Source organism: Sphaerodactylus townsendi, linkage group LG09 (genome assembly GCF_021028975.2).
Source record: "Sphaerodactylus townsendi isolate TG3544 linkage group LG09, MPM_Stown_v2.3, whole genome shotgun sequence".
Lineage (NCBI taxonomy): Eukaryota > Metazoa > Chordata > Lepidosauria > Squamata > Sphaerodactylidae > Sphaerodactylus > Sphaerodactylus townsendi.
In genome coordinates, this window is record NC_059433.1 from 77993252 (window position 1) to 78019505 (window position 26254).

General features: G+C 63.4%; 1 protein-coding gene across 1 annotated transcript in view; it reads left to right on the forward strand.

Annotated features, from left to right (window-relative positions):
• EXT1 (exostosin glycosyltransferase 1) overlaps positions 1-26254 on the forward strand; it is a 317437-nt gene that overhangs the window by 281346 nt on the left and 9837 nt on the right. The window contains exons 5-6 of the mRNA XM_048508599.1: positions 17306-17395; positions 25564-25724. Coding sequence (XP_048364556.1) covers positions 17306-17395; positions 25564-25724 — 251 coding nt within the window. The remainder of the gene's footprint in view (positions 1-17305; positions 17396-25563; positions 25725-26254) is intronic.

Here is a 26254-nt window from a genome sequence, read left to right on the forward strand (position 1 = left end):
GCTGGTGAAAGGGAAGCATAAGGGGACTGGGACCCAGTTCACATAACTTATCTTGGTCTAGACCGTGCATAGGTGTCAAACTTAGGCCCTCCGGGTGTTCATGGACTACAATTCCCATCAGCCCATGCCAGCAAGGCCAACTGGGCTGCTGGGAATTGTAGGCCATGAACATCTGGAGGGCCTGAGTTTGACACCTATGAGGAAAGCCCTCAAGAGGAATCCTTTCCGTCACATATTTTTATGGAAAACCAATCTTTCAATGGACTTTCTTTGTATTGCCATGTGGTTTTAGTTGGGGCACAGTTGGACACTTTTCTTCCTGTCCTTTGTGGAGAGGGGAGACCTGCTTACTCGGCTGGTCCTTCTCTGTTCTGATTTCACTCAGCATATCTGGCAACTTGGCTGTAAAGAATTGCTGTTTTAAACCAGTCTTAATTTTTGAAAAGAGATTATTAGTGTGAACTGCTTTCAGAATCATTATCATTGGGAAAAGCAGTACACAAATACTGTAATTAAGTAATAAAGTGAAGATGTGGCTACAGATGTTGTTCTTCAGTGCTTTACAGTGTGATGAGAATTGCAGTCTGTGACCGGTAAAATGGGCTCTTGAGAGTGCATCCTATGTAAACCACTGCAGAATACATGCTGGCAAGAAGGATGTAGACTAGGAAGGGTCAAGTTCAAATCCCACTCAACTATGAAGTCCATAGGGCACGGGTGGGGAACCTGCGGCTCTCCAGATGTTCAGGAACTACAATTCCCCCACCCCCCCCCCCCCCCACCCCCCCCCCCCCCCACCCCCCCCCCCCCCCACCCCCCCCCCCCCCCACCCCCCCCCCCCCCCACCCCCCCCCCCCCCCACCCCCCCCCCCCCCCACCCCCCCCCCCCCCCACCCCCCCCCCCCCCCACCCCCCCCCCCCCCCACCCCCCCCCCCCCCCACCCCCCCCCCCCCCCACCCCCCCCCCCCCCCACCCCCCCCCCCCCCCACCCCCCCCCCCCCCCACCCCCCCCCCCCCCCACCCCCCCCCCCCCCCACCCCCCCCCCCCCCCACCCCCCCCCCCCCCCACCCCCCCCCCCCCCCACCCCCCCCCCCCCCCACCCCCCCCCCCCCCCACCCCCCCCCCCCCCCACCCCCCCCCCCCCCCACCCCCCCCCCCCCCCACCCCCCCCCCCCCCCACCCCCCCCCCCCCCCACCCCCCCCCCCCCCCACCCCCCCCCCCCCCCACCCCCCCCCCCCCCCACCCCCCCCCCCCCCCACCCCCCCCCCCCCCCACCCCCCCCCCCCCCCACCCCCCCCCCCCCCCACCCCCCCCCCCCCCCACCCCCCCCCCCCCCCACCCCCCCCCCCCCCCACCCCCCCCCCCCCCCACCCCCCCCCCCCCCCACCCCCCCCCCCCCCCACCCCCCCCCCCCCCCACCCCCCCCCCCCCCCACCCCCCCCCCCCCCCACCCCCCCCCCCCCCCACCCCCCCCCCCCCCCACCCCCCCCCCCCCCCACCCCCCCCCCCCCCCACCCCCCCCCCCCCCCACCCCCCCCCCCCCCCACCCCCCCCCCCCCCCACCCCCCCCCCCCCCCACCCCCCCCCCCCCCCACCCCCCCCCCCCCCCACCCCCCCCCCCCCCCACCCCCCCCCCCCCCCACCCCCCCCCCCCCCCACCCCCCCCCCCCCCCACCCCCCCCCCCCCCCACCCCCCCCCCCCCCCACCCCCCCCCCCCCCCACCCCCCCCCCCCCCCACCCCCCCCCCCCCCCACCCCCCCCCCCCCCCACCCCCCCCCCCCCCCACCCCCCCCCCCCCCCACCCCCCCCCCCCCCCACCCCCCCCCCCCCCCACCCCCCCCCCCCCCCACCCCCCCCCCCCCCCACCCCCCCCCCCCCCCACCCCCCCCCCCCCCCACCCCCCCCCCCCCCCACCCCCCCCCCCCCCCACCCCCCCCCCCCCCCACCCCCCCCCCCCCCCACCCCCCCCCCCCCCCACCCCCCCCCCCCCCCACCCCCCCCCCCCCCCACCCCCCCCCCCCCCCACCCCCCCCCCCCCCCACCCCCCCCCCCCCCCACCCCCCCCCCCCCCCACCCCCCCCCCCCCCCACCCCCCCCCCCCCCCACCCCCCCCCCCCCCCACCCCCCCCCCCCCCCACCCCCCCCCCCCCCCACCCCCCCCCCCCCCCACCCCCCCCCCCCCCCACCCCCCCCCCCCCCCACCCCCCCCCCCCCCCACCCCCCCCCCCCCCCACCCCCCCCCCCCCCCACCCCCCCCCCCCCCCACCCCCCCCCCCCCCCACCCCCCCCCCCCCCCACCCCCCCCCCCCCCCACCCCCCCCCCCCCCCACCCCCCCCCCCCCCCACCCCCCCCCCCCCCCACCCCCCCCCCCCCCCACCCCCCCCCCCCCCCACCCCCCCCCCCCCCCACCCCCCCCCCCCCCCACCCCCCCCCCCCCCCACCCCCCCCCCCCCCCACCCCCCCCCCCCCCCACCCCCCCCCCCCCCCACCCCCCCCCCCCCCCACCCCCCCCCCCCCCCACCCCCCCCCCCCCCCACCCCCCCCCCCCCCCACCCCCCCCCCCCCCCACCCCCCCCCCCCCCCACCCCCCCCCCCCCCCACCCCCCCCCCCCCCCACCCCCCCCCCCCCCCACCCCCCCCCCCCCCCACCCCCCCCCCCCCCCACCCCCCCCCCCCCCCACCCCCCCCCCCCCCCACCCCCCCCCCCCCCCACCCCCCCCCCCCCCCACCCCCCCCCCCCCCCACCCCCCCCCCCCCCCACCCCCCCCCCCCCCCACCCCCCCCCCCCCCCACCCCCCCCCCCCCCCACCCCCCCCCCCCCCCACCCCCCCCCCCCCCCACCCCCCCCCCCCCCCACCCCCCCCCCCCCCCACCCCCCCCCCCCCCCACCCCCCCCCCCCCCCACCCCCCCCCCCCCCCACCCCCCCCCCCCCCCACCCCCCCCCCCCCCCACCCCCCCCCCCCCCCACCCCCCCCCCCCCCCACCCCCCCCCCCCCCCACCCCCCCCCCCCCCCACCCCCCCCCCCCCCCACCCCCCCCCCCCCCCACCCCCCCCCCCCCCCACCCCCCCCCCCCCCCACCCCCCCCCCCCCCCACCCCCCCCCCCCCCCACCCCCCCCCCCCCCCACCCCCCCCCCCCCCCACCCCCCCCCCCCCCCACCCCCCCCCCCCCCCACCCCCCCCCCCCCCCACCCCCCCCCCCCCCCACCCCCCCCCCCCCCCACCCCCCCCCCCCCCCACCCCCCCCCCCCCCCACCCCCCCCCCCCCCCACCCCCCCCCCCCCCCACCCCCCCCCCCCCCCACCCCCCCCCCCCCCCACCCCCCCCCCCCCCCACCCCCCCCCCCCCCCACCCCCCCCCCCCCCCACCCCCCCCCCCCCCCACCCCCCCCCCCCCCCACCCCCCCCCCCCCCCACCCCCCCCCCCCCCCACCCCCCCCCCCCCCCACCCCCCCCCCCCCCCACCCCCCCCCCCCCCCACCCCCCCCCCCCCCCACCCCCCCCCCCCCCCACCCCCCCCCCCCCCCACCCCCCCCCCCCCCCACCCCCCCCCCCCCCCACCCCCCCCCCCCCCCACCCCCCCCCCCCCCCACCCCCCCCCCCCCCCACCCCCCCCCCCCCCCACCCCCCCCCCCCCCCACCCCCCCCCCCCCCCACCCCCCCCCCCCCCCACCCCCCCCCCCCCCCACCCCCCCCCCCCCCCACCCCCCCCCCCCCCCACCCCCCCCCCCCCCCACCCCCCCCCCCCCCCACCCCCCCCCCCCCCCACCCCCCCCCCCCCCCACCCCCCCCCCCCCCCACCCCCCCCCCCCCCCACCCCCCCCCCCCCCCACCCCCCCCCCCCCCCACCCCCCCCCCCCCCCACCCCCCCCCCCCCCCACCCCCCCCCCCCCCCACCCCCCCCCCCCCCCACCCCCCCCCCCCCCCACCCCCCCCCCCCCCCACCCCCCCCCCCCCCCACCCCCCCCCCCCCCCACCCCCCCCCCCCCCCACCCCCCCCCCCCCCCACCCCCCCCCCCCCCCACCCCCCCCCCCCCCCACCCCCCCCCCCCCCCACCCCCCCCCCCCCCCACCCCCCCCCCCCCCCACCCCCCCCCCCCCCCACCCCCCCCCCCCCCCACCCCCCCCCCCCCCCACCCCCCCCCCCCCCCACCCCCCCCCCCCCCCACCCCCCCCCCCCCCCACCCCCCCCCCCCCCCACCCCCCCCCCCCCCCACCCCCCCCCCCCCCCACCCCCCCCCCCCCCCACCCCCCCCCCCCCCCACCCCCCCCCCCCCCCACCCCCCCCCCCCCCCACCCCCCCCCCCCCCCACCCCCCCCCCCCCCCACCCCCCCCCCCCCCCACCCCCCCCCCCCCCCACCCCCCCCCCCCCCCACCCCCCCCCCCCCCCACCCCCCCCCCCCCCCACCCCCCCCCCCCCCCACCCCCCCCCCCCCCCACCCCCCCCCCCCCCCACCCCCCCCCCCCCCCACCCCCCCCCCCCCCCACCCCCCCCCCCCCCCACCCCCCCCCCCCCCCACCCCCCCCCCCCCCCACCCCCCCCCCCCCCCACCCCCCCCCCCCCCCACCCCCCCCCCCCCCCACCCCCCCCCCCCCCCACCCCCCCCCCCCCCCACCCCCCCCCCCCCCCACCCCCCCCCCCCCCCACCCCCCCCCCCCCCCACCCCCCCCCCCCCCCACCCCCCCCCCCCCCCACCCCCCCCCCCCCCCACCCCCCCCCCCCCCCACCCCCCCCCCCCCCCACCCCCCCCCCCCCCCACCCCCCCCCCCCCCCACCCCCCCCCCCCCCCACCCCCCCCCCCCCCCACCCCCCCCCCCCCCCACCCCCCCCCCCCCCCACCCCCCCCCCCCCCCACCCCCCCCCCCCCCCACCCCCCCCCCCCCCCACCCCCCCCCCCCCCCACCCCCCCCCCCCCCCACCCCCCCCCCCCCCCACCCCCCCCCCCCCCCACCCCCCCCCCCCCCCACCCCCCCCCCCCCCCACCCCCCCCCCCCCCCACCCCCCCCCCCCCCCACCCCCCCCCCCCCCCACCCCCCCCCCCCCCCACCCCCCCCCCCCCCCACCCCCCCCCCCCCCCACCCCCCCCCCCCCCCACCCCCCCCCCCCCCCACCCCCCCCCCCCCCCACCCCCCCCCCCCCCCACCCCCCCCCCCCCCCACCCCCCCCCCCCCCCACCCCCCCCCCCCCCCACCCCCCCCCCCCCCCACCCCCCCCCCCCCCCACCCCCCCCCCCCCCCACCCCCCCCCCCCCCCACCCCCCCCCCCCCCCACCCCCCCCCCCCCCCACCCCCCCCCCCCCCCACCCCCCCCCCCCCCCACCCCCCCCCCCCCCCACCCCCCCCCCCCCCCACCCCCCCCCCCCCCCACCCCCCCCCCCCCCCACCCCCCCCCCCCCCCACCCCCCCCCCCCCCCACCCCCCCCCCCCCCCACCCCCCCCCCCCCCCACCCCCCCCCCCCCCCACCCCCCCCCCCCCCCACCCCCCCCCCCCCCCACCCCCCCCCCCCCCCACCCCCCCCCCCCCCCACCCCCCCCCCCCCCCACCCCCCCCCCCCCCCACCCCCCCCCCCCCCCACCCCCCCCCCCCCCCACCCCCCCCCCCCCCCACCCCCCCCCCCCCCCACCCCCCCCCCCCCCCACCCCCCCCCCCCCCCACCCCCCCCCCCCCCCACCCCCCCCCCCCCCCACCCCCCCCCCCCCCCACCCCCCCCCCCCCCCACCCCCCCCCCCCCCCACCCCCCCCCCCCCCCACCCCCCCCCCCCCCCACCCCCCCCCCCCCCCACCCCCCCCCCCCCCCACCCCCCCCCCCCCCCACCCCCCCCCCCCCCCACCCCCCCCCCCCCCCACCCCCCCCCCCCCCCACCCCCCCCCCCCCCCACCCCCCCCCCCCCCCACCCCCCCCCCCCCCCACCCCCCCCCCCCCCCACCCCCCCCCCCCCCCACCCCCCCCCCCCCCCACCCCCCCCCCCCCCCACCCCCCCCCCCCCCCACCCCCCCCCCCCCCCACCCCCCCCCCCCCCCACCCCCCCCCCCCCCCACCCCCCCCCCCCCCCACCCCCCCCCCCCCCCACCCCCCCCCCCCCCCACCCCCCCCCCCCCCCACCCCCCCCCCCCCCCACCCCCCCCCCCCCCCACCCCCCCCCCCCCCCACCCCCCCCCCCCCCCACCCCCCCCCCCCCCCACCCCCCCCCCCCCCCACCCCCCCCCCCCCCCACCCCCCCCCCCCCCCACCCCCCCCCCCCCCCACCCCCCCCCCCCCCCACCCCCCCCCCCCCCCACCCCCCCCCCCCCCCACCCCCCCCCCCCCCCACCCCCCCCCCCCCCCACCCCCCCCCCCCCCCACCCCCCCCCCCCCCCACCCCCCCCCCCCCCCACCCCCCCCCCCCCCCACCCCCCCCCCCCCCCACCCCCCCCCCCCCCCACCCCCCCCCCCCCCCACCCCCCCCCCCCCCCACCCCCCCCCCCCCCCACCCCCCCCCCCCCCCACCCCCCCCCCCCCCCACCCCCCCCCCCCCCCACCCCCCCCCCCCCCCACCCCCCCCCCCCCCCACCCCCCCCCCCCCCCACCCCCCCCCCCCCCCACCCCCCCCCCCCCCCACCCCCCCCCCCCCCCACCCCCCCCCCCCCCCACCCCCCCCCCCCCCCACCCCCCCCCCCCCCCACCCCCCCCCCCCCCCACCCCCCCCCCCCCCCACCCCCCCCCCCCCCCACCCCCCCCCCCCCCCACCCCCCCCCCCCCCCACCCCCCCCCCCCCCCACCCCCCCCCCCCCCCACCCCCCCCCCCCCCCACCCCCCCCCCCCCCCACCCCCCCCCCCCCCCACCCCCCCCCCCCCCCACCCCCCCCCCCCCCCACCCCCCCCCCCCCCCACCCCCCCCCCCCCCCACCCCCCCCCCCCCCCACCCCCCCCCCCCCCCACCCCCCCCCCCCCCCACCCCCCCCCCCCCCCACCCCCCCCCCCCCCCACCCCCCCCCCCCCCCACCCCCCCCCCCCCCCACCCCCCCCCCCCCCCACCCCCCCCCCCCCCCACCCCCCCCCCCCCCCACCCCCCCCCCCCCCCACCCCCCCCCCCCCCCACCCCCCCCCCCCCCCACCCCCCCCCCCCCCCACCCCCCCCCCCCCCCACCCCCCCCCCCCCCCACCCCCCCCCCCCCCCACCCCCCCCCCCCCCCACCCCCCCCCCCCCCCACCCCCCCCCCCCCCCACCCCCCCCCCCCCCCACCCCCCCCCCCCCCCACCCCCCCCCCCCCCCACCCCCCCCCCCCCCCACCCCCCCCCCCCCCCACCCCCCCCCCCCCCCACCCCCCCCCCCCCCCACCCCCCCCCCCCCCCACCCCCCCCCCCCCCCACCCCCCCCCCCCCCCACCCCCCCCCCCCCCCACCCCCCCCCCCCCCCACCCCCCCCCCCCCCCACCCCCCCCCCCCCCCACCCCCCCCCCCCCCCACCCCCCCCCCCCCCCACCCCCCCCCCCCCCCACCCCCCCCCCCCCCCACCCCCCCCCCCCCCCACCCCCCCCCCCCCCCACCCCCCCCCCCCCCCACCCCCCCCCCCCCCCACCCCCCCCCCCCCCCACCCCCCCCCCCCCCCACCCCCCCCCCCCCCCACCCCCCCCCCCCCCCACCCCCCCCCCCCCCCACCCCCCCCCCCCCCCACCCCCCCCCCCCCCCACCCCCCCCCCCCCCCACCCCCCCCCCCCCCCACCCCCCCCCCCCCCCACCCCCCCCCCCCCCCACCCCCCCCCCCCCCCACCCCCCCCCCCCCCCACCCCCCCCCCCCCCCACCCCCCCCCCCCCCCACCCCCCCCCCCCCCCACCCCCCCCCCCCCCCACCCCCCCCCCCCCCCACCCCCCCCCCCCCCCACCCCCCCCCCCCCCCACCCCCCCCCCCCCCCACCCCCCCCCCCCCCCACCCCCCCCCCCCCCCACCCCCCCCCCCCCCCACCCCCCCCCCCCCCCACCCCCCCCCCCCCCCACCCCCCCCCCCCCCCACCCCCCCCCCCCCCCACCCCCCCCCCCCCCCACCCCCCCCCCCCCCCACCCCCCCCCCCCCCCACCCCCCCCCCCCCCCACCCCCCCCCCCCCCCACCCCCCCCCCCCCCCACCCCCCCCCCCCCCCACCCCCCCCCCCCCCCACCCCCCCCCCCCCCCACCCCCCCCCCCCCCCACCCCCCCCCCCCCCCACCCCCCCCCCCCCCCACCCCCCCCCCCCCCCACCCCCCCCCCCCCCCACCCCCCCCCCCCCCCACCCCCCCCCCCCCCCACCCCCCCCCCCCCCCACCCCCCCCCCCCCCCACCCCCCCCCCCCCCCACCCCCCCCCCCCCCCACCCCCCCCCCCCCCCACCCCCCCCCCCCCCCACCCCCCCCCCCCCCCACCCCCCCCCCCCCCCACCCCCCCCCCCCCCCACCCCCCCCCCCCCCCACCCCCCCCCCCCCCCACCCCCCCCCCCCCCCACCCCCCCCCCCCCCCACCCCCCCCCCCCCCCACCCCCCCCCCCCCCCACCCCCCCCCCCCCCCACCCCCCCCCCCCCCCACCCCCCCCCCCCCCCACCCCCCCCCCCCCCCACCCCCCCCCCCCCCCACCCCCCCCCCCCCCCACCCCCCCCCCCCCCCACCCCCCCCCCCCCCCACCCCCCCCCCCCCCCACCCCCCCCCCCCCCCACCCCCCCCCCCCCCCACCCCCCCCCCCCCCCACCCCCCCCCCCCCCCACCCCCCCCCCCCCCCACCCCCCCCCCCCCCCACCCCCCCCCCCCCCCACCCCCCCCCCCCCCCACCCCCCCCCCCCCCCACCCCCCCCCCCCCCCACCCCCCCCCCCCCCCACCCCCCCCCCCCCCCACCCCCCCCCCCCCCCACCCCCCCCCCCCCCCACCCCCCCCCCCCCCCACCCCCCCCCCCCCCCACCCCCCCCCCCCCCCACCCCCCCCCCCCCCCACCCCCCCCCCCCCCCACCCCCCCCCCCCCCCACCCCCCCCCCCCCCCACCCCCCCCCCCCCCCACCCCCCCCCCCCCCCACCCCCCCCCCCCCCCACCCCCCCCCCCCCCCACCCCCCCCCCCCCCCACCCCCCCCCCCCCCCACCCCCCCCCCCCCCCACCCCCCCCCCCCCCCACCCCCCCCCCCCCCCACCCCCCCCCCCCCCCACCCCCCCCCCCCCCCACCCCCCCCCCCCCCCACCCCCCCCCCCCCCCACCCCCCCCCCCCCCCACCCCCCCCCCCCCCCACCCCCCCCCCCCCCCACCCCCCCCCCCCCCCACCCCCCCCCCCCCCCACCCCCCCCCCCCCCCACCCCCCCCCCCCCCCACCCCCCCCCCCCCCCACCCCCCCCCCCCCCCACCCCCCCCCCCCCCCACCCCCCCCCCCCCCCACCCCCCCCCCCCCCCACCCCCCCCCCCCCCCACCCCCCCCCCCCCCCACCCCCCCCCCCCCCCACCCCCCCCCCCCCCCACCCCCCCCCCCCCCCACCCCCCCCCCCCCCCACCCCCCCCCCCCCCCACCCCCCCCCCCCCCCACCCCCCCCCCCCCCCACCCCCCCCCCCCCCCACCCCCCCCCCCCCCCACCCCCCCCCCCCCCCACCCCCCCCCCCCCCCACCCCCCCCCCCCCCCACCCCCCCCCCCCCCCACCCCCCCCCCCCCCCACCCCCCCCCCCCCCCACCCCCCCCCCCCCCCACCCCCCCCCCCCCCCACCCCCCCCCCCCCCCACCCCCCCCCCCCCCCACCCCCCCCCCCCCCCACCCCCCCCCCCCCCCACCCCCCCCCCCCCCCACCCCCCCCCCCCCCCACCCCCCCCCCCCCCCACCCCCCCCCCCCCCCACCCCCCCCCCCCCCCACCCCCCCCCCCCCCCACCCCCCCCCCCCCCCACCCCCCCCCCCCCCCACCCCCCCCCCCCCCCACCCCCCCCCCCCCCCACCCCCCCCCCCCCCCACCCCCCCCCCCCCCCACCCCCCCCCCCCCCCACCCCCCCCCCCCCCCACCCCCCCCCCCCCCCACCCCCCCCCCCCCCCACCCCCCCCCCCCCCCACCCCCCCCCCCCCCCACCCCCCCCCCCCCCCACCCCCCCCCCCCCCCACCCCCCCCCCCCCCCACCCCCCCCCCCCCCCACCCCCCCCCCCCCCCACCCCCCCCCCCCCCCACCCCCCCCCCCCCCCACCCCCCCCCCCCCCCACCCCCCCCCCCCCCCACCCCCCCCCCCCCCCACCCCCCCCCCCCCCCACCCCCCCCCCCCCCCACCCCCCCCCCCCCCCACCCCCCCCCCCCCCCACCCCCCCCCCCCCCCACCCCCCCCCCCCCCCACCCCCCCCCCCCCCCACCCCCCCCCCCCCCCACCCCCCCCCCCCCCCACCCCCCCCCCCCCCCACCCCCCCCCCCCCCCACCCCCCCCCCCCCCCACCCCCCCCCCCCCCCACCCCCCCCCCCCCCCACCCCCCCCCCCCCCCACCCCCCCCCCCCCCCACCCCCCCCCCCCCCCACCCCCCCCCCCCCCCAAACCCCCCCCCCCCCACCCCCCCCGCCCCCCCAAACCCCCCCCCCCCCCCACCCCCCCCCCCCCCACCCCCCCCCCCCCCCCACACCCCACCCCACCCACCCCCCCACCCCCCCACCCCCCCCCCCCCCCACCCCCCCCCCCCCCCACCCCCCCCCCCCCCAACCCCCCACCCCCCCCACCCCGCCCCCCCCCCAAAACACCCCCCCCCCCACCACCCACCCCCCCACCCCCACCCCCCCCCCTCCCACCCCCCCCCCCCCCCCACCCCCCCCCCCCATGCCCGCATGGCCAATTGGCCATGCGGGCAGGAGCAACAAGTATTGTAATCCACTGCTTATCTGGAAGTCCTAAAAATTCACTCCTACCACAACTCTAGAGTTCCATATCCAGAGAACATATCTATCTTTATAACTATTTCTGGTTGTAGCCCCTGCGTCAGTGGCAAATGCACTAATGTCAGTGGCACAAAAAAATCCACCAGTGGAGAAGGGAGGGGCCTCTATGTCTTCTGGGAACTGTACATGCCCATGTAGAAAAATATGACTTTTAAAATTAACCAAAAAGGGGGGGGAAGGGAAGAGAACAATTAACGCCCTGATGAAAACTGGATGTGCATTAGAAGGTTTAGCATGTTAAGGGCAGCTGAAAGTCAATTACTGGTGGCGTGCTGAGTGGAAATTAGAGTTTTCTATAGCCTGTCTCAAAAAAATGTGTTTATAGGATTGTATATTCCTCTGCCACAGAACTCAACATGCCAGGCCTTCTTTGTTGTAGAATGCTCCGCCTGGGCCCTAGTGTCTACCTAGCAACAGAGATCTTGGCCACGAGCTCCCCTTACTACAAATATTAGTTACAGATTCCTGAAAACAAGACACCAGCAAAAGGGAGAAACACTCCCAATAGGGGTTCCAGTTGGTCTTCATACAGGAAGATGCCCGGGGCGGGGGGGTGTTCAGGATAAGGATCCCTTTGCTGAAGCCCCTGAGGAAGGAGCAGAAATAGGCCTTGGGAATCCTCTGTAGGACAGTGACATAAATTGCAAAAAGCAACCATGGACAAATGGGGAATTATAGAGTTGGAAGAGACCCCAAGGGCCATCAAGTCCAACCCCCCGCAGTGCAGGAACACACAATCAAAGCACTCCTGACAGATGGCCATCCAGCTGTTGTTGAGCCGATAGGGAACAGCGACCACAATGCTGTCAGATTCAGTATCTCAGCATGCGAACAAGTGGCAACTACTAATGTAGTTACATTCGCCTTTAGGAAGGGAAATTTCTCAAAGATGAGGGGGATAGTGCGCAGGAAGCTGAAAGGGAAAATCAAGAGAGTCAAAACTGTCCAGGATGCTTGGAGGTTATTTAAAAACACAGTAATAAAAGCTCAGCTGGAATGTGTTCCATAGGTTAGAAAAGGCAGCACCCAGTCCAAAAGAAAGCCACCATGGTTAACAAGAGAGGTTGAGGAAAGTATCAGAAAAAAGAAAATGTCTTTTAGAAAATGGAAGTCCAGTTTGGCTGATGAAGAATATGAGAGGGAACACAAATGGTGGCAAAAGAGAAGCAAGTTAGCTGTAAGGGAGGCAAAAAAGGATTATGAGGAACGCATGGCTGCGAACATCAAGACCAGCAACAAACAGTTCTTCAAGTACATCAAAAGCAGGAAGCCAGCAAGGGAAGCGGTAGGCCTGTTAGATCACAAAGGAACAAAGGGTGTGCTAAAAGATGGCAGGGAGATTGCAGAGAAGCTGAATGAATTCTTTGCATCTGTCTTCACCCAAGAGGAGGTGAGGAACATTCCTGCACCTGGTCAAGCTTCTTAGAATGAATCCGAGGAACTAGCGAAGATAGTGAGTAGACAAGGAAGAAGTTCTGGCAGCGTACATTGATAAACTAAATGTTACCAAATCCCCTGGCCCAGGTGCATTCACCCAAGAGTTCTTAAAGAGCTCAAGCATGAGATTGCTGATCTTCTCACTTTAATATGCAACTTATCTCTGAAAGCAGGCTCCATCCCTGGCAGAAGACTGGAAGATGGCCAATGTCACACCAATCTTTAAGAAAGGATCTAGGGGGGGGGGACCCGAGGAAATTACAGGCCAGTCAGTTTGACTTATCTGTTCCCTGGTAAATTAGTAGAATCTATCATTAAAAGATAAAATTATAAAACATGTAGAAAAGCAAGACCTGCTGAGAAAGAGTCAGCGCATGGCTTTTGCAGAGGAGGCAAATCCTGTGCCACAAACTCACTAGAGAGTTCTTTGAGGGTGTAAACAGACATGTGGACAGGGGTGAACCCGATTGGACATTGTCTACTTAGATTTCCAAAAGGCTTTTGACAAAGTTCCTCACCAGAGACTGTTGAGAAAACTCAGCAATGAAGGAATAAGAGGGGAAGTCCTCCTATGGATTAAAAACTGGTTGAGAGCAAAAGAGAGAGCAAGAGGTGGGTGTAAATGGGAAGTTCTCACAATGGAGAGATGTAGGAGTGGTGTCCCCCAAGGATCCCGTTTGGGACCAGTGCTCTTTAACCTATTCATAAATGACCTGGAAGTAGGGGGTGGGTAGCGTGTGGTGGCCAGGATTCCAGATGATACCAAATTATGTAAGGGTGGTGAGAACCACAAAAGGATTACTTGAAGAGCTCCAAGCCCGGACCTTGATAAAGTGGGTGAGTGGGCTCAGAAGTGGCAAATACAGTTCAATGTAGCAAAATGTAAAGAGTGATGCACATAGAGGCAAAAAAATCCAAACTTCACATACACGCTACAGGGGTCAGTGCTATCAGTCACAGACCAGGAAAGGGATTTAGGCATCTTAGTTGATAGTTCCATGGGAATGTCAACTCAATGTATGGCAGCTGTGAAAAAGGCAAACTCTATGCTGGGGATAATTAGGAAAGGAATTGATAATAAAACTGCAAAGATTGTCATGCCCTTATATAAAGCAGTGGTGCGACCGCACTTGGAGTACTTTGTCCAGTTCTGGTCGCCGCATCTCAAAAAGGATATTGAGGAGATAGAAAAAGTGCAGAGAAGGGCAACAAGGATGATTGAGGGACTGGAGCACCTTCCCTATGAGGAGAGGCTGCAGCGTTTGGGACTCTTTAGTTTGGAGAGGAGGCGGCTGAGGGGGGATATGATTGAAGTCTGCAAAATTATGCATGGGGAAAAAATGTTGACAGAGAGAAATTTTTCTCTCTTTCTCACAATACTAGAACCAGGGGACATTCATTGAAAATGCTGGGGGGAAGAATTAGGACTAATAAAAGGAAACACTTCTTCACGCAACGTGTGATTGGTGTTTGGAATATGCTGCCACAGGAGGTGGTGATGGCCACAAACCTTTATAGCTTTAAAAGGGGCTTGGACAGATTTATGGAGGAGAAGTCGATTTATGGCTACCAATCTTGATCCTCTTTGATCTGAGATTGCAAATGCCTTAACAGACCAGGTGATCGGGAGCAACAGCCGCAGAAGGCCATTGCTTTCACATCCTACATGTGAGCTCCCAAAGGCACCTGGTGGGCCACTGCGAGTAGCAGAGAGCTGGACTAGATGGACTTTGGTCTGATCCAGCTGGCTTGTTCTTATGTTCTTATGTTCTTTAAAAACCTCCAAAGAAGGAGACTTTGCCACACTCCGAGGTAGTGCATTCCACTGTTGAATAGCCCTTACTGTCAGGAAGTTTTCCCTGATGTTTAGTTGGTATCTCTTTTCCTTCACCTTGAACCCATTACTCCTGGTCCTGGTCTCTGCAGCAGAAGAAAACAAGCTTGCTCCCTCACCAACATGACATCCCTTCAAATATCTCAACATGGCTCTCATGTCACCTCTTAACCTTCTCTTCAGCAAACTAAACATCCCCAGCCCCCTAACGGGAGAAACGCTTTCTTATCCCCCAATGTGGAGGGTTTTAAGTGGAGGCTAGATGGTCATCTGGCAGCAGTGCTTCTCTGTGAACTTAGGCAGATCATGGAAGGGAGGGCAGGAAGGGATGGGCTCTTGAGGACTTTTCTTACATGCCCTGTATAATGCTGGTCGCCACTTTGGGGTCAGGAAGGAATTTTCCTGTAGGCTAGATTGGCCAGGGATCCTGGAGGCCTATTGCCTTCCTCTGGGCGTGGAGCAGGGGTCCCTGGGCAAGCGGGGGGTTGTTATGAACCTCTTGTGTTGTGCAGAGGGTTTGATTGGAAGAGCCTTGAGGTCCTTTCCAGCTCAGTATTTCTGCAGCTAGCCAGCCTGTTCTGTCACCTGCTCCTCCTTTGTACTCCAGACTGCCTGGGCTGCATATTTCTGTTGCTGGCCTGCTGTGCCATAGAGCTTTGTTCAGTTGGTTATCACTGCTCTGAAAATGCAACCAGTGGGTGGGCACATATCTGCCTGCAGTCACAGCTGTGTTGAAAAGTGTAAACATCGTCCATTCACATGGGTAATACATAACAATTTTCTACATAGACATACATTTTAATGTATACCCATGCTGAGAAGTTGCAGTTGTGTAGGTTCTGTGAGGTATGGACGTGTGTGATTGTGGAGTGTTGAGTACATGGACTTCCCATAGAATTGTTCACAAATGTACCCAAGCGATGTGAGTTTTGGCAGTGTGGGACTGGCCCTCGTTTATTCAATAACCCACGTTCTTTGTTCTTGCGATGAGGCTGTTTTGTTGCTCGTAAGAGGAACTGAGCCGTTCAGAGATGAATTGCTTCTATCAAAGTTGTAAGCTGGAAATGCTGGTAGAAATTCGACATTTATTAGTTGAGCGCAGAAATCCTTCCGTTTGGGTGAAGGTACACAATGTCGTCTTCTGTGAAGGGAAAGAACACTGCACACGGTGAAATATGTGACAAGATTGTTGATTGTGATCTTGTTCCTTTCTCTCACTCTCGCTCTCTTTTCTTTCTCGCAGAAGCCCCATATAATATGCACACATAATAAGAAGAAAAGCCCTACTGTAAATACAAACACACAAATAAATAATAAACCGAGCAGCACCTATGAATTCAATACAGTTGAGAGGAAACAAGGCAGGGAAGTTTGAAACCAAACGTTTCCCCAGAGCAGCATTCCTTAAAGTAAATAGATATTTATTTATATTTCACATTTGGGTCCTGTCCCTCTTCCACTACAGTGGGGCTCAGGACGGGTAATAGCAAATCAAATATATTTAAAAACAGAAGCAATTAAAATAGATTAAAATCCATAATATACAGATAAAGGGAGGCCTCAGTTCCCAGGAGAGCAGACCCCTGCAAATAACAAATCTTCTATGAAGTAAGTCCTTCGGGGATCGGGCGGTATAGAAATTTAATTAATTAATTAATAAATAAATAAATAAATAAATAAATAAATAAATAAAGTGAAGAGGAGGACTGGGGGTGGGGGGCTCTGCCCAGTGGCCAGTGGATGTAACAGAGCTGCTGAAAGTCCTCAACCATGTGACTGGTAGAACATGTCTGTATTGCAGGCCCCCTGGGCCAAATCACATAGGACCAGAGGTGGGATCCAGCAGGTTCTCACAGGTTCCCGAGAGTGGGTTACTAATTATCTGTATGTGCCGAGAGGGGGTTACTAATTGGGTCTGCTTTTCCGTTGGAAATTCCATTAGGTCCAAAAATCATAAAGTCCTGTTGTTTCCTATGTGGCTGGTTAGCGAAGGTAGAAAACGGGATAATTCTCCCTGTTGGGCTGTTTTAAAAACATGTTTTAGAAATATGGTAAAGTTCCTTGTTTAAGGAAAGTATCCTTCTTTTGATTTCTAGAAACAAAATTAAGTATTTGAAAGTATTAAGTGTTTGACAGGCAGTCAATTAGAGGAGAAGTAGTTGTTTCTGTTGGCAGTAGACGATAGGACTTGCTATAATGGGTTTAAATTATGGACAGAAAGATACCAGCTGGAAATTAGGAACTTTTTTTTACAGTAAGAGTTTTTTACAGTAACAGAGAAATTATTAATGCCCCGCCCCGGAATGCCCGACCACACCCCCGTCGTGTCCCGCCCAGCCCTATTGGCACTATGCCACTGTTTGAATCCCACCACCATGGGAACCTGTTACTAAAATTTTTGGATCTCACCACTGCATAGGACAGAGAGTTCCACCAGGTAAGGGCTGCAGCCGAGCCCTGGCCCAAACTGCCCTTAGACAAAGGACTTCCAGTAGGTTTTGGGAACTTGAACAAAGCATCCTGGGCGGGGGGGGGGGGGGGGATGTTGCGGGGAAAGCGATCCTGCGACTATGAGGGTCCCATACTGCTAAGTGCTTTAAATGTTACAATGAGCACCTTGAACCTATCCAGAAGCTTATGGGCAACCAGTGGAGCTGGTGGAGAATAAGTTTAACAGAAACTCTCCAAGGGGTTATTGGTAGGACCCTCACAGCTGCATTGTTTACCAATTGAAGCTTCCGGAGTAGTCTCGTGGCAGCCTTACATTGAGTGAGTTATGGTATTCTATCCTGGATAAGAGTCACTGTGGCTAAATTGGAGCAAGGCAGGTATGGGACTCATTTCCAAACATGGCGAAGATGTTAGGAAGCCATCCTGGTAACACCAGAGACCTAAATTTGATAACTTGGCATTCAAGTCAAGAAATACATGGAACAATCTTGCATTAAACCACAACAACGTTCAACCATTGTGTATGAAAGCAGATTTCTTTGTATCTCTTTCTAGATATTACAAAGGCTTGATTTGATATGGTTTGTGCTTTGATTTAATTATTTTCCTCTATGAAGGGACACATTGGTTAGGGGTCGTGCACTTGGAGACACCACAAGAGCTTCTCATCCACTGACTTTCGTCCTGCCCACAGGTCATGAGCAGTCGTTTCTTGCCCTACGAGAACATTATCACTGATGCGGTTTTAAGCCTCGACGAGGATACGGTGCTTTCGACCACTGAGGTAAGGCCCTTTTCTCCTTACAGCTTTGGTCGCTGCCTCGCCCGACTTACACAACCAGTGTGTGGGAATTCACAAGTGACCTCTGGACGGAAGGAACTGGAAAGCTGGATCAGAATTGGAACCTCAACAGTTGCGGCCACCGCCCCTCCCTGAGGAGAATCAGACAAAGTCATCACATAAATATGTTACAGAATTTGTATTTTTCTTAGCGTGGAATTTGGATTATTTTGTGGCACTTTTTAAAAATAACCTAAGTTTATCCAGCCCTGCCTTGTGCCTCCTCTTAGCAGCAGTGGCGTAGGAGGTTAAGAGCTCGTGTATCTAATCTGGAGGAACCGGGTTTGATTCCCAGCTCTGCCACCTGAGCTGTGGAGGCTTCTCTGGGGAATTCAGATTAGCCTGTACACTCCCACACACGCCAGCTGGGTGACCTTGGGCTAGTCACAGCTTCTCGGAGCTCTCTCAGCCCCACCTACCTCACAGGGTGCTTGTTGTGAGGGGGGGAAGGGCAAGGAGATTGTAAGCCCCTTTGAGTCTCCCACAGGAGAGAAAGGGGGGATATAAATCCAAACTCTTCTCTTCTTCTTCTTCTTCTTCTCTGCCCTTTGCATAGCAGGCACACTGCTTGTGAAGCAAACATTCCCTCACTGATGCCTGAGTTTGATTTCTGTGTTCCTCCCTCCTCCATACAAGAGCTGAACTCCCATCTCTCTTTAAATTAAAGGTGATTCCTTGTACTTGAGACTTCAGAACCTTTGTGCCAAGAGTGAGATTGTGCTCAAAGAAAAAGCCACAGGGAAAAAAAAACCCACTGTAGAAAACCAATTTTTACAACTGGGATGAGTATTGATTTCTAGCACCTCTTCCCTCAAAGAAAAGGGGAAACCGGCAACCATTTATATAACAGTGCAATATATCGGAAATACATTATTAATGGCAGCTGTGGAAAAGCTTTGGGTCTTTATTGTCTCCTTCGATTTTAGTGCTCTCCTTTTTCTCTTCCTCTTCTGCTTCCCCCACCTCTTCTCGCATCCTCTTCTTTAAACGGGCAATTCTCCTTTAGAATTGTCGAGCTCTGTTGCTTTTGAGGTAAAGCCCTCGTTTTCAAGACTGGGGCTGCCCCATTCAGCCAAATGGCGCTTCCAACCGTGCAAAGGTGTCAAAGATCCCCTCGTTTTCAAGACGGGGGCTGCCCCATTCAGCCAAATGGCGCTTCCAATCGTGCAAATGTGTCAAAGATCCCGTCGCCTCTCTCCATCTACCTACCTGGGGTGAGCCACTGGGAGCACATTATCGGAGTAATCTAGCGCCTTCAGTGACTTGCTTTTCTTTTCCAATCACAATTCAGGGCGCTTGTTGTAGCCGTCGTTTCCTTTCTCCTGGCCCACAGCAGTGTGGTTCAGCCAACGTTCTTGGAGTGACTAATCTGAGATTATGGTATCCATGGGCTGACTGGGAAGGTAAAATCGCCAAGCCAAATGTCCTCTGTGGCATTATGTGTCACTGCTGCAGGGGCCACTGCAGAGCTGCAGGAGTTGACATCAGTCATTGTTGTTGATGAAGGCCCTGAATTAAATGCCACAGGCAGAGTAGCTGGGACTTAGTTCTGCTTGCTGCTCCTTACCTTCTAAAGCAGTAGCCCACTGGGAAATTTCCCGGTACATTAAATGGTCAATCCGCCCAGATGATGGTGTTGTTTATTTATCTAGCCCAGTCCTTGTGTCAGCTGCTTTATGGAGCACGGGAAAAGCAGTCCCTCGCCCTAGGATCTTATAGTCTAGAACAAGGGTGATAATAAAGAGGTGCCAAGATGTGAATAAACAAGAAGAAAGTACTTCCTTCCTTCTCGAGCCACCAATGGCATGAAATTGATTTGGAGTAATGTTGGACCTAAGGGCGGGGAAGCGATTCCCCGGTTCAAATCCCTACGCAGTCATGAAGCGTATTGGGTGACCTCAGGCCAATCCTGTTCTCACGGCCTAAGCTACCTCAGAGGGCGGCTGTTAATAAAATGGGAGTACAGATGACCCTGGGAGGAGCAGCGGCAGAGCATATGCTTGGCATTTAGAAAGTCACAGGTTCAATCCTCAATACCTCCAGTTAACAAAGGCTGTAGGTCAGTGATGGCGAACCTTTTCGTGACCGAGTGCCCAAATTGCAACCGCTTAAAGACACTTATTTATGCGGCAAAATTATTTAAGCGGCAATTTAACCTGAATATTGAGGTTTTTGTTTAGAAAAAACGGTTGGCTCCGAGGCGTGCGTTACTCGGGAGTAAGCTTGGTGGTAGTCGCTGGCTTTGCTTTGAAGCAACCGTGCAACTCTTCCAACAGGTAAATCACAACTCTAGGAGGGTTTACTCAGAAGCAAGCCCCATTGCCAGCAACCGAGCTTACTCCCAGGCGCTTTAGTTCTTCGCATGAAAATCAGTGGGGTTTAACAGCACAACAGGATTACCTGCACTGCTTCCCCAAAACTAGGTCTTAATCGAGCCCAGCAGCCCAGGCCAGCCTAGATGTTTGTGTGTGTGTGTGTGTGGGGGGGGGGGGGTTGACTCTGTTTGCGCATGCCCACAAAGAGGGCTCTGAGTGCCACCTCTGGCACCCGTGCCATAGGTTCACCACTGCTGTAGGTGATGTACAAGACCTCTACCTGAGACCGTGGAGAGCCACTGCTAGTCTGAGCAGACATTACTGACTTTGATGGACCAACAGTCTGATGCCGTATAAGGCAGCTTCGTGTGTTCTGAATTTGCCCAGGTCTTCTTGGTGGAAAGGGAAGAGCAATAACAGAATAGATAGCTTACGTGCAAATGTACGCTTTCTCAGGCTTAGTTTCAGCAGGAATTGTCCTAGAAAGCTTCATCCAAAAGGGAGGTGTTTGAGGAGGGAATTCGAAGAAGCTGAGGCTCAAGGGTTTCAACATAGAGGATATTGATCCAGTACAGGAGTCTCTTAACTGGAAGGCTTTCCAGCATAGCTTAGCATCAGGGCTTCACGTAGCCTCTACTAAACCCTCTGCAGAATACTGCCGCGGATGCATGTAAGTTAAGCATGTTAGCACACATTTGCGTAGTTGTGCAGTCAGGGAAAAGAAGATGTGGAGCATTAAATCCATGGTCCCTGATCACTTGAATTCCCGTCCAAGTACCGTCTCCTGGCTTGTGCAGTTTTTCTCGGACACTGCCGAATCATTTCAAGACTGTCCCTACAGTGTTGAGGACTAGAAACCTGAACAGGGTTTGTTAATATGGTAAAAGCGAAGATTCTATAGATGTTCAGTTCTGTCCCCTGCCAAGTTTTGCTCTTCTATGAGGTTGTCTGTGGTTTCCCATTTTTGCCGTCCTCTTTTGTGATGTGCTGTAGTGGTTAGAGTGCTAGATAAGGATGAAATGGAGGCAAGGCGAACGTTGTAAGCCTCTTTGGGTCCCTCCTGGGGAGAAAGCGAGAGTACAAAGAAAGTAAATAGAATTAATACCTCATAGAGCTGGCTGTCCATTGAAGAAGAAAAAGAGTTTGGATTTATATCCCGCTTTTCTCAACCATAAGGAATCTCGAAGTGGCTTTCAAACTCCTTCCCTTCCTCTCCCCACAACTGGCATTTTAAGAGGTAGGCAGGGCTTAGAGAGTTCTGAGAGACTGTGACTAGCTCAAGGTCACCCAGCAGGCTTCATGCGGAGGAGGAAGCAAATCCAGTGCACCAGATTAGAGTCTGCTTCTCATCTGTGGGGACAGTGGGGAATCGAAGCCAGCTCAACCACAACACTACACTGGCTCAAACCCAGAACTATTGATGAGGAGGTTTGATGCCTTTTAAAAGTTCAAAAATTGCACCAATGGGGGTGGAAAGCAAAAGAATATGGCCCATGATTCAAACATGCAATAATATTTCCTGAAACCTGCTTTCGAATTTGAATGATAAAACCTGAAAGCCCCAAATGATTTCTTCTGTGTTTTGATCTCTTGCCGTTAATGAAGGTTGTGCCCTTTTCATTCATAATGAAATGAAGTATTAAGTCTTTTTATTCCTCCAGGTAAGAGTCCATAATGCCATGTTGCATGCTGGGAGGAACATGCATGTGGGTCATAATTAGAAACCTGCGTAGGTTGAAGGTGGGGATGAAAAAGAAGGCGACAGTGGGAGAGCTGGGCTGCCTTCCCGCCTCGTTCCCTCTCATGTGCGGGTCTGGTGCGCCGACTTGCCACTAACCGTCATCTTTACAGCAAAATTATTAAAAGAAGACAATGAGACTTGCATATCGTATCTGCTGCTATCTTTCTTTAAAATTTATGACAACACATAGAAAAGGTAGAAATTATAAGAAAACAAATAGAAAAACAACACATTAACAGATAGACAGGCAGGCAGGCAGGTAGAGACAGACAGACAGACACACAGAGAGAGGCGTATTTAGGGAAAATGTAGCCTAGTGCAAAAATCTGAATTTTCTGCTTCCCCCACCCCCACCCCACCCTCTCCTACCACAACCAAACAACATTTTTCTGCTTCCCCCCGCGGCCACCCTCTCCCACCACAACCAAACAACATTTATTTTGCACCAGGTATTGAAGTCAGTGTATATGGACCCAGGGAAAAGAAGAAGTGTGGAGGGTGATCCCCCACCCCCATGACTAAATGGCCACATCCCTGTTATATATAAACTAATAACAAAATGGATCTTAATATTCCATGAAGACATGGTACGGCTTTCAGAGAAAACCTTTCATATTAATTATTTCACCTAATATTCTGCTATTCAGATAACACCCACTGATATATATCAAGTGAACAGTTACTTGTAACTTTGACATATCAACCAATTCGGTTAATTCCTCTGCTTCTAATTATAATCTCCTTTGGTGGTATTATCATCATTATTTTTTAATTCAACGATTCTGCAACATATAAGAAATACAATTCCCAATCCTCATCAAACCAATGCTCTGATTGCCTGTTTACAAGGTTCATTAGTTTAGTCACTGTAGCATATTCTCTTTTCTTTTTCCTCCCAAATGTCTATATTTGGGCATCTTTCAGCTTTCCAACTGGTTGCTTCTCTGCTCCTATCTTTAATGTGCATTTGGCGCCGACAGTATACCGGAGGTGGTGGGGCAGAATAAAAGAAGTGACACCATCCCTGCCTGGAAAATTCACAATCAAACTAGAACGAGCAAAGATGATAAATGTAGCATGAATAAGTCTGGAGAAGGCTGCGCTTGAACGAGTAAGAAGGAGGAAGGGAGGCAATCCCCGTCCATAACTGGGTGAAGCCCTGGATCAGTGGTAGAGGATCTGCTTGGCATTCAACAGGTCCCAGGTTGAATCCTCACACCTCCACTTCAAAGGTTACTTAAGACGCTGGACTGGGCATTTTCAGTGGCTTTCTCTCTGGAACCAGCTCCCCCCCCTCCCCCCAAATGTGTACCTTGTGAGACCTTCCGGAATTCCATAGGACATGCCAGGTTACGAACCCAGGAAATGGATGGTTGTTTTGATCCTTCTGATTAGCTTGTCAAGTTGACGCTTTTATTGTTTTATACTTATTCTAAGCCATTCTAAGAACCTTGTAGGAAGGGGGTCTGGCGTATAAATTAAATAATAAATAAACCTCTGTGGACATCACGACATCCTCTAGTAGTGAATTCCAAAGTTTAGCAAGAGCAAAGTCGTATTTCCTTATTTCTGTCTGAAACCTACTGCCAATCTAGTTCACTGGCTGCCTTCTAGTATTTTGAGAGAGGGGGAAAGTTTTCTCCACTACATACATAACACTATACACTTATGTCCTGTCCCCCTAAGGCCTATTTCTTTTCCTAAGTCCCAGTCTCTTGCATCTTTCCTCATAGGAATGGCTCCCCAATGCCTTAATCATCTGGGTTGCCCGCTTCCATAATTTCTCCAACTCTGCCATATAATTTTTGAGATACAGTTATCAGAACTCTGCATAACGTTCCAAATGAAGCTGCACCGGAGCTCTGTACAAGAGCATCATAATGCGGTCATTTCCTTTTCCCAATAATCACCTGGATGGAATTTGCCTTTTTTTCAACACTGCCACACACTGAGACAAGAGAGAGAAGAGTTTTGGATTTATATCTCCCCTTTCTCTCCTGTAGGAGACTCAAAGGGGCTTACAATCTCCTTGCCCTTCCCCCCTCACAACAAACACCCTGTGAGGTGGGTGGGGCTGAGAGAGCTCTGAAAAGCTGTGACTAGCCCAAGGTCACCCAGCTGGCATGTGTTGGAGTGCACAAGCTAATCTGATTCCCCAGATAAGCCTCCACAGCTCAAGCGGCAGAGCAGGGAATCAAACCTGGTTCCTCCAGATTAGAATGCACCTGCTCTTAACCACTACACCACTGAGTCGACATTTTCATTGAGCTATCCACTACAATCTCAATATTTCTTTCAGTCCCAGGCCCAGCCAGTTAACCCTGTTAGCATATGCCTAAAACTGGGTTGTAGTTTTTGTGAGAATCCCCTTATATTTACCAACACTTGCCAAGTTGTTGCCCACTCATCCAGTTTAGAAAGATCCTCCTGGAACTCTCCACAACCAGACTAATTTATTTGATTATATTATATTTGCTTTATTTATAACCTTCCTTTCTCACTGAGACTCTAGTCAGATTAAATGCAAAACAATGTAATCAGACAGCAATTAGAGATCCAATAAACAATGCAATAAACTATCATCACAATGTAGAAAACAGTACAGCAAAAAAATATAAAATATGACAAAATGAAATTGCAGAAGTAGAAGGCAGTGCAGAAAGAACAAGGTAATGCATTCGATAATCAGTGGAATGGACTTTGGTCTTTTATAAAGAAAGATCCTCCAGAATCATTCCTTGATACTACAGCGCTATTTCCCTTATTAAAATGCACTCCCGGACACTTCTGTTTTGCGCAATCTGGGGACTGACCAAAGCATAGGAGTCTTCCTGACCTTCTCAGGCAGGCAATTCCACAAGGAGGGGGCTACACCAGAGAAACCAAGGGGACGGCCACACGTTTGTAGGTCAGCGCCTTCAGAATGACTTACTACCTTTATTTTGTGTTTCCCTGACCTCACTCTGCATCATGGGCTGGCTGTACATTACCGGGGGGGGGGGGGGGCGGCAAGAGCTGTCCTTGGGGGCTGCCGTTTTGAGTACCGTGTTTCCCTGAAAATAAGACAGTGTCTTATATTAATTTTTGCTTCCAAAGATGCGCTATGTCTCATTTTTAGGGGATGTCTTATTTTTCTGTGTTCTGTTCGTCGGGCATGCTTCCAAACAAGAACTTCGCTACGTCTTACTTTCGGGGGATGCCTTATGTTTCACACTTCAGCAAAATCTCTACTATGTCTTATTTTCAGGGGGTGTCTTATATTCGGGGAAACAGGGTAGCAGTGCTGTGTTCCTTAGTACACCTTTATTTTTGTTATTAGTCATGTTTTCTCACTTCTCATCCAAACTTTCCTCACTAAGCAACTGGTGGGAATAAAAATTTAATAAAGATGACATTTGATAAAATGTTCGTAGGAAAGTGATTTCTGGTTGAGAGGGATCCAGGCTCGACGGAAGGTTCCGGACTGCTTTTTTATCCTTCCTCTGTGGCCTCACACATGTCAGTCAGAAACTGGAGAGGAAAGGACCTCTCCAGTGGGATAGGAACCAGTTAAAAATGGAGGTGTTCTCGCCCTCCCTCTAATGATCTCATTGATCGCTAGTGGAGGCTGGATAGCTGGGAGTTCTCAGCGGCATCTTTACTCTCCCCACTTAATTAAAGCAACGACACCTTCCCCCACAGGACTGAAGTAGCAACTTTTTGATTAATTCCCGTACACAAACACCACACTTGCCACCACAGGCGCACGCACATTCTTTACTAGTTGTAAACTTTTTTTGCTTTGCAGAAAGTCAAGCCTTCAAAATGTTAATGCGATTCTCCGGAGCGCTAGGCTCCTGTTAACAGGAAAACATTAAAATGTGCATAATTACAGGGCAAAATGTCAAGCAGTCAGTTTAATTTACTGATGAATACAGAGAATTAATGTTTTGCAACAGTCCCGAGATTGCAAATTATGAATTAGTGGAAAGGTAATATTTTGTTTTGCTGACATTTTTTGAGACTGTTTGATTACTGTTTGCCGTATTATAGGTGTTTGGTTTTCTCGCCTGCAGGTGGATTTTGCCTTTACGGTTTGGCAGAGCTTTCCAGAGAGGATTGTGGGCTATCCTGCCCGCAGCCATTTTTGGGACAATACCAAGGAGAGGTGGGGCTACACATCTAAATGGACTAATGACTATTCCATGGTATTGACCGGAGCTGCTATTTACCACAAGTAAGAACGGGGAAGCGTGGCTTATAATCAAAACCAGCTATGTAGGCTCAGTGCGGGGAGACTCATCAATACTCCTAAATTCACTTGGAAACTCTGGATGTAATTAACCTTGTGGAAGTGATTCTTAGGAGCATATCTGGATTGGCAGGGGCAAAACGTAATGTTTTGGTAGAAGGGGAACAGAATTGACACTTCAAACTGAATTGACACTTTAAGCAAAAGAAGGACAAAGAAAATCTAAGATAAATCTAAATCTTCGACATAGTGTATTGTCGAAGGCTTTCACGGCCGGATTCAACTGGTTGTGGTGGGTTTTCCGGGCTGTGTGGCCGTGGTCTGGTAGATCTCGTTCCTAAGGTTTCGCCTGCATCTGGGGCTGACATCTTCAGAGGTGTATCACAGTGTATAACAGTATATAACTGGACACAGTGTGTAACAGACTTCTCTCTGTGATACACCTCTGAAGATGCCAGCTACAGATGTAGGCGAAACGTTAGGTACAAGATCTACCAGACCACGGCCACACAACC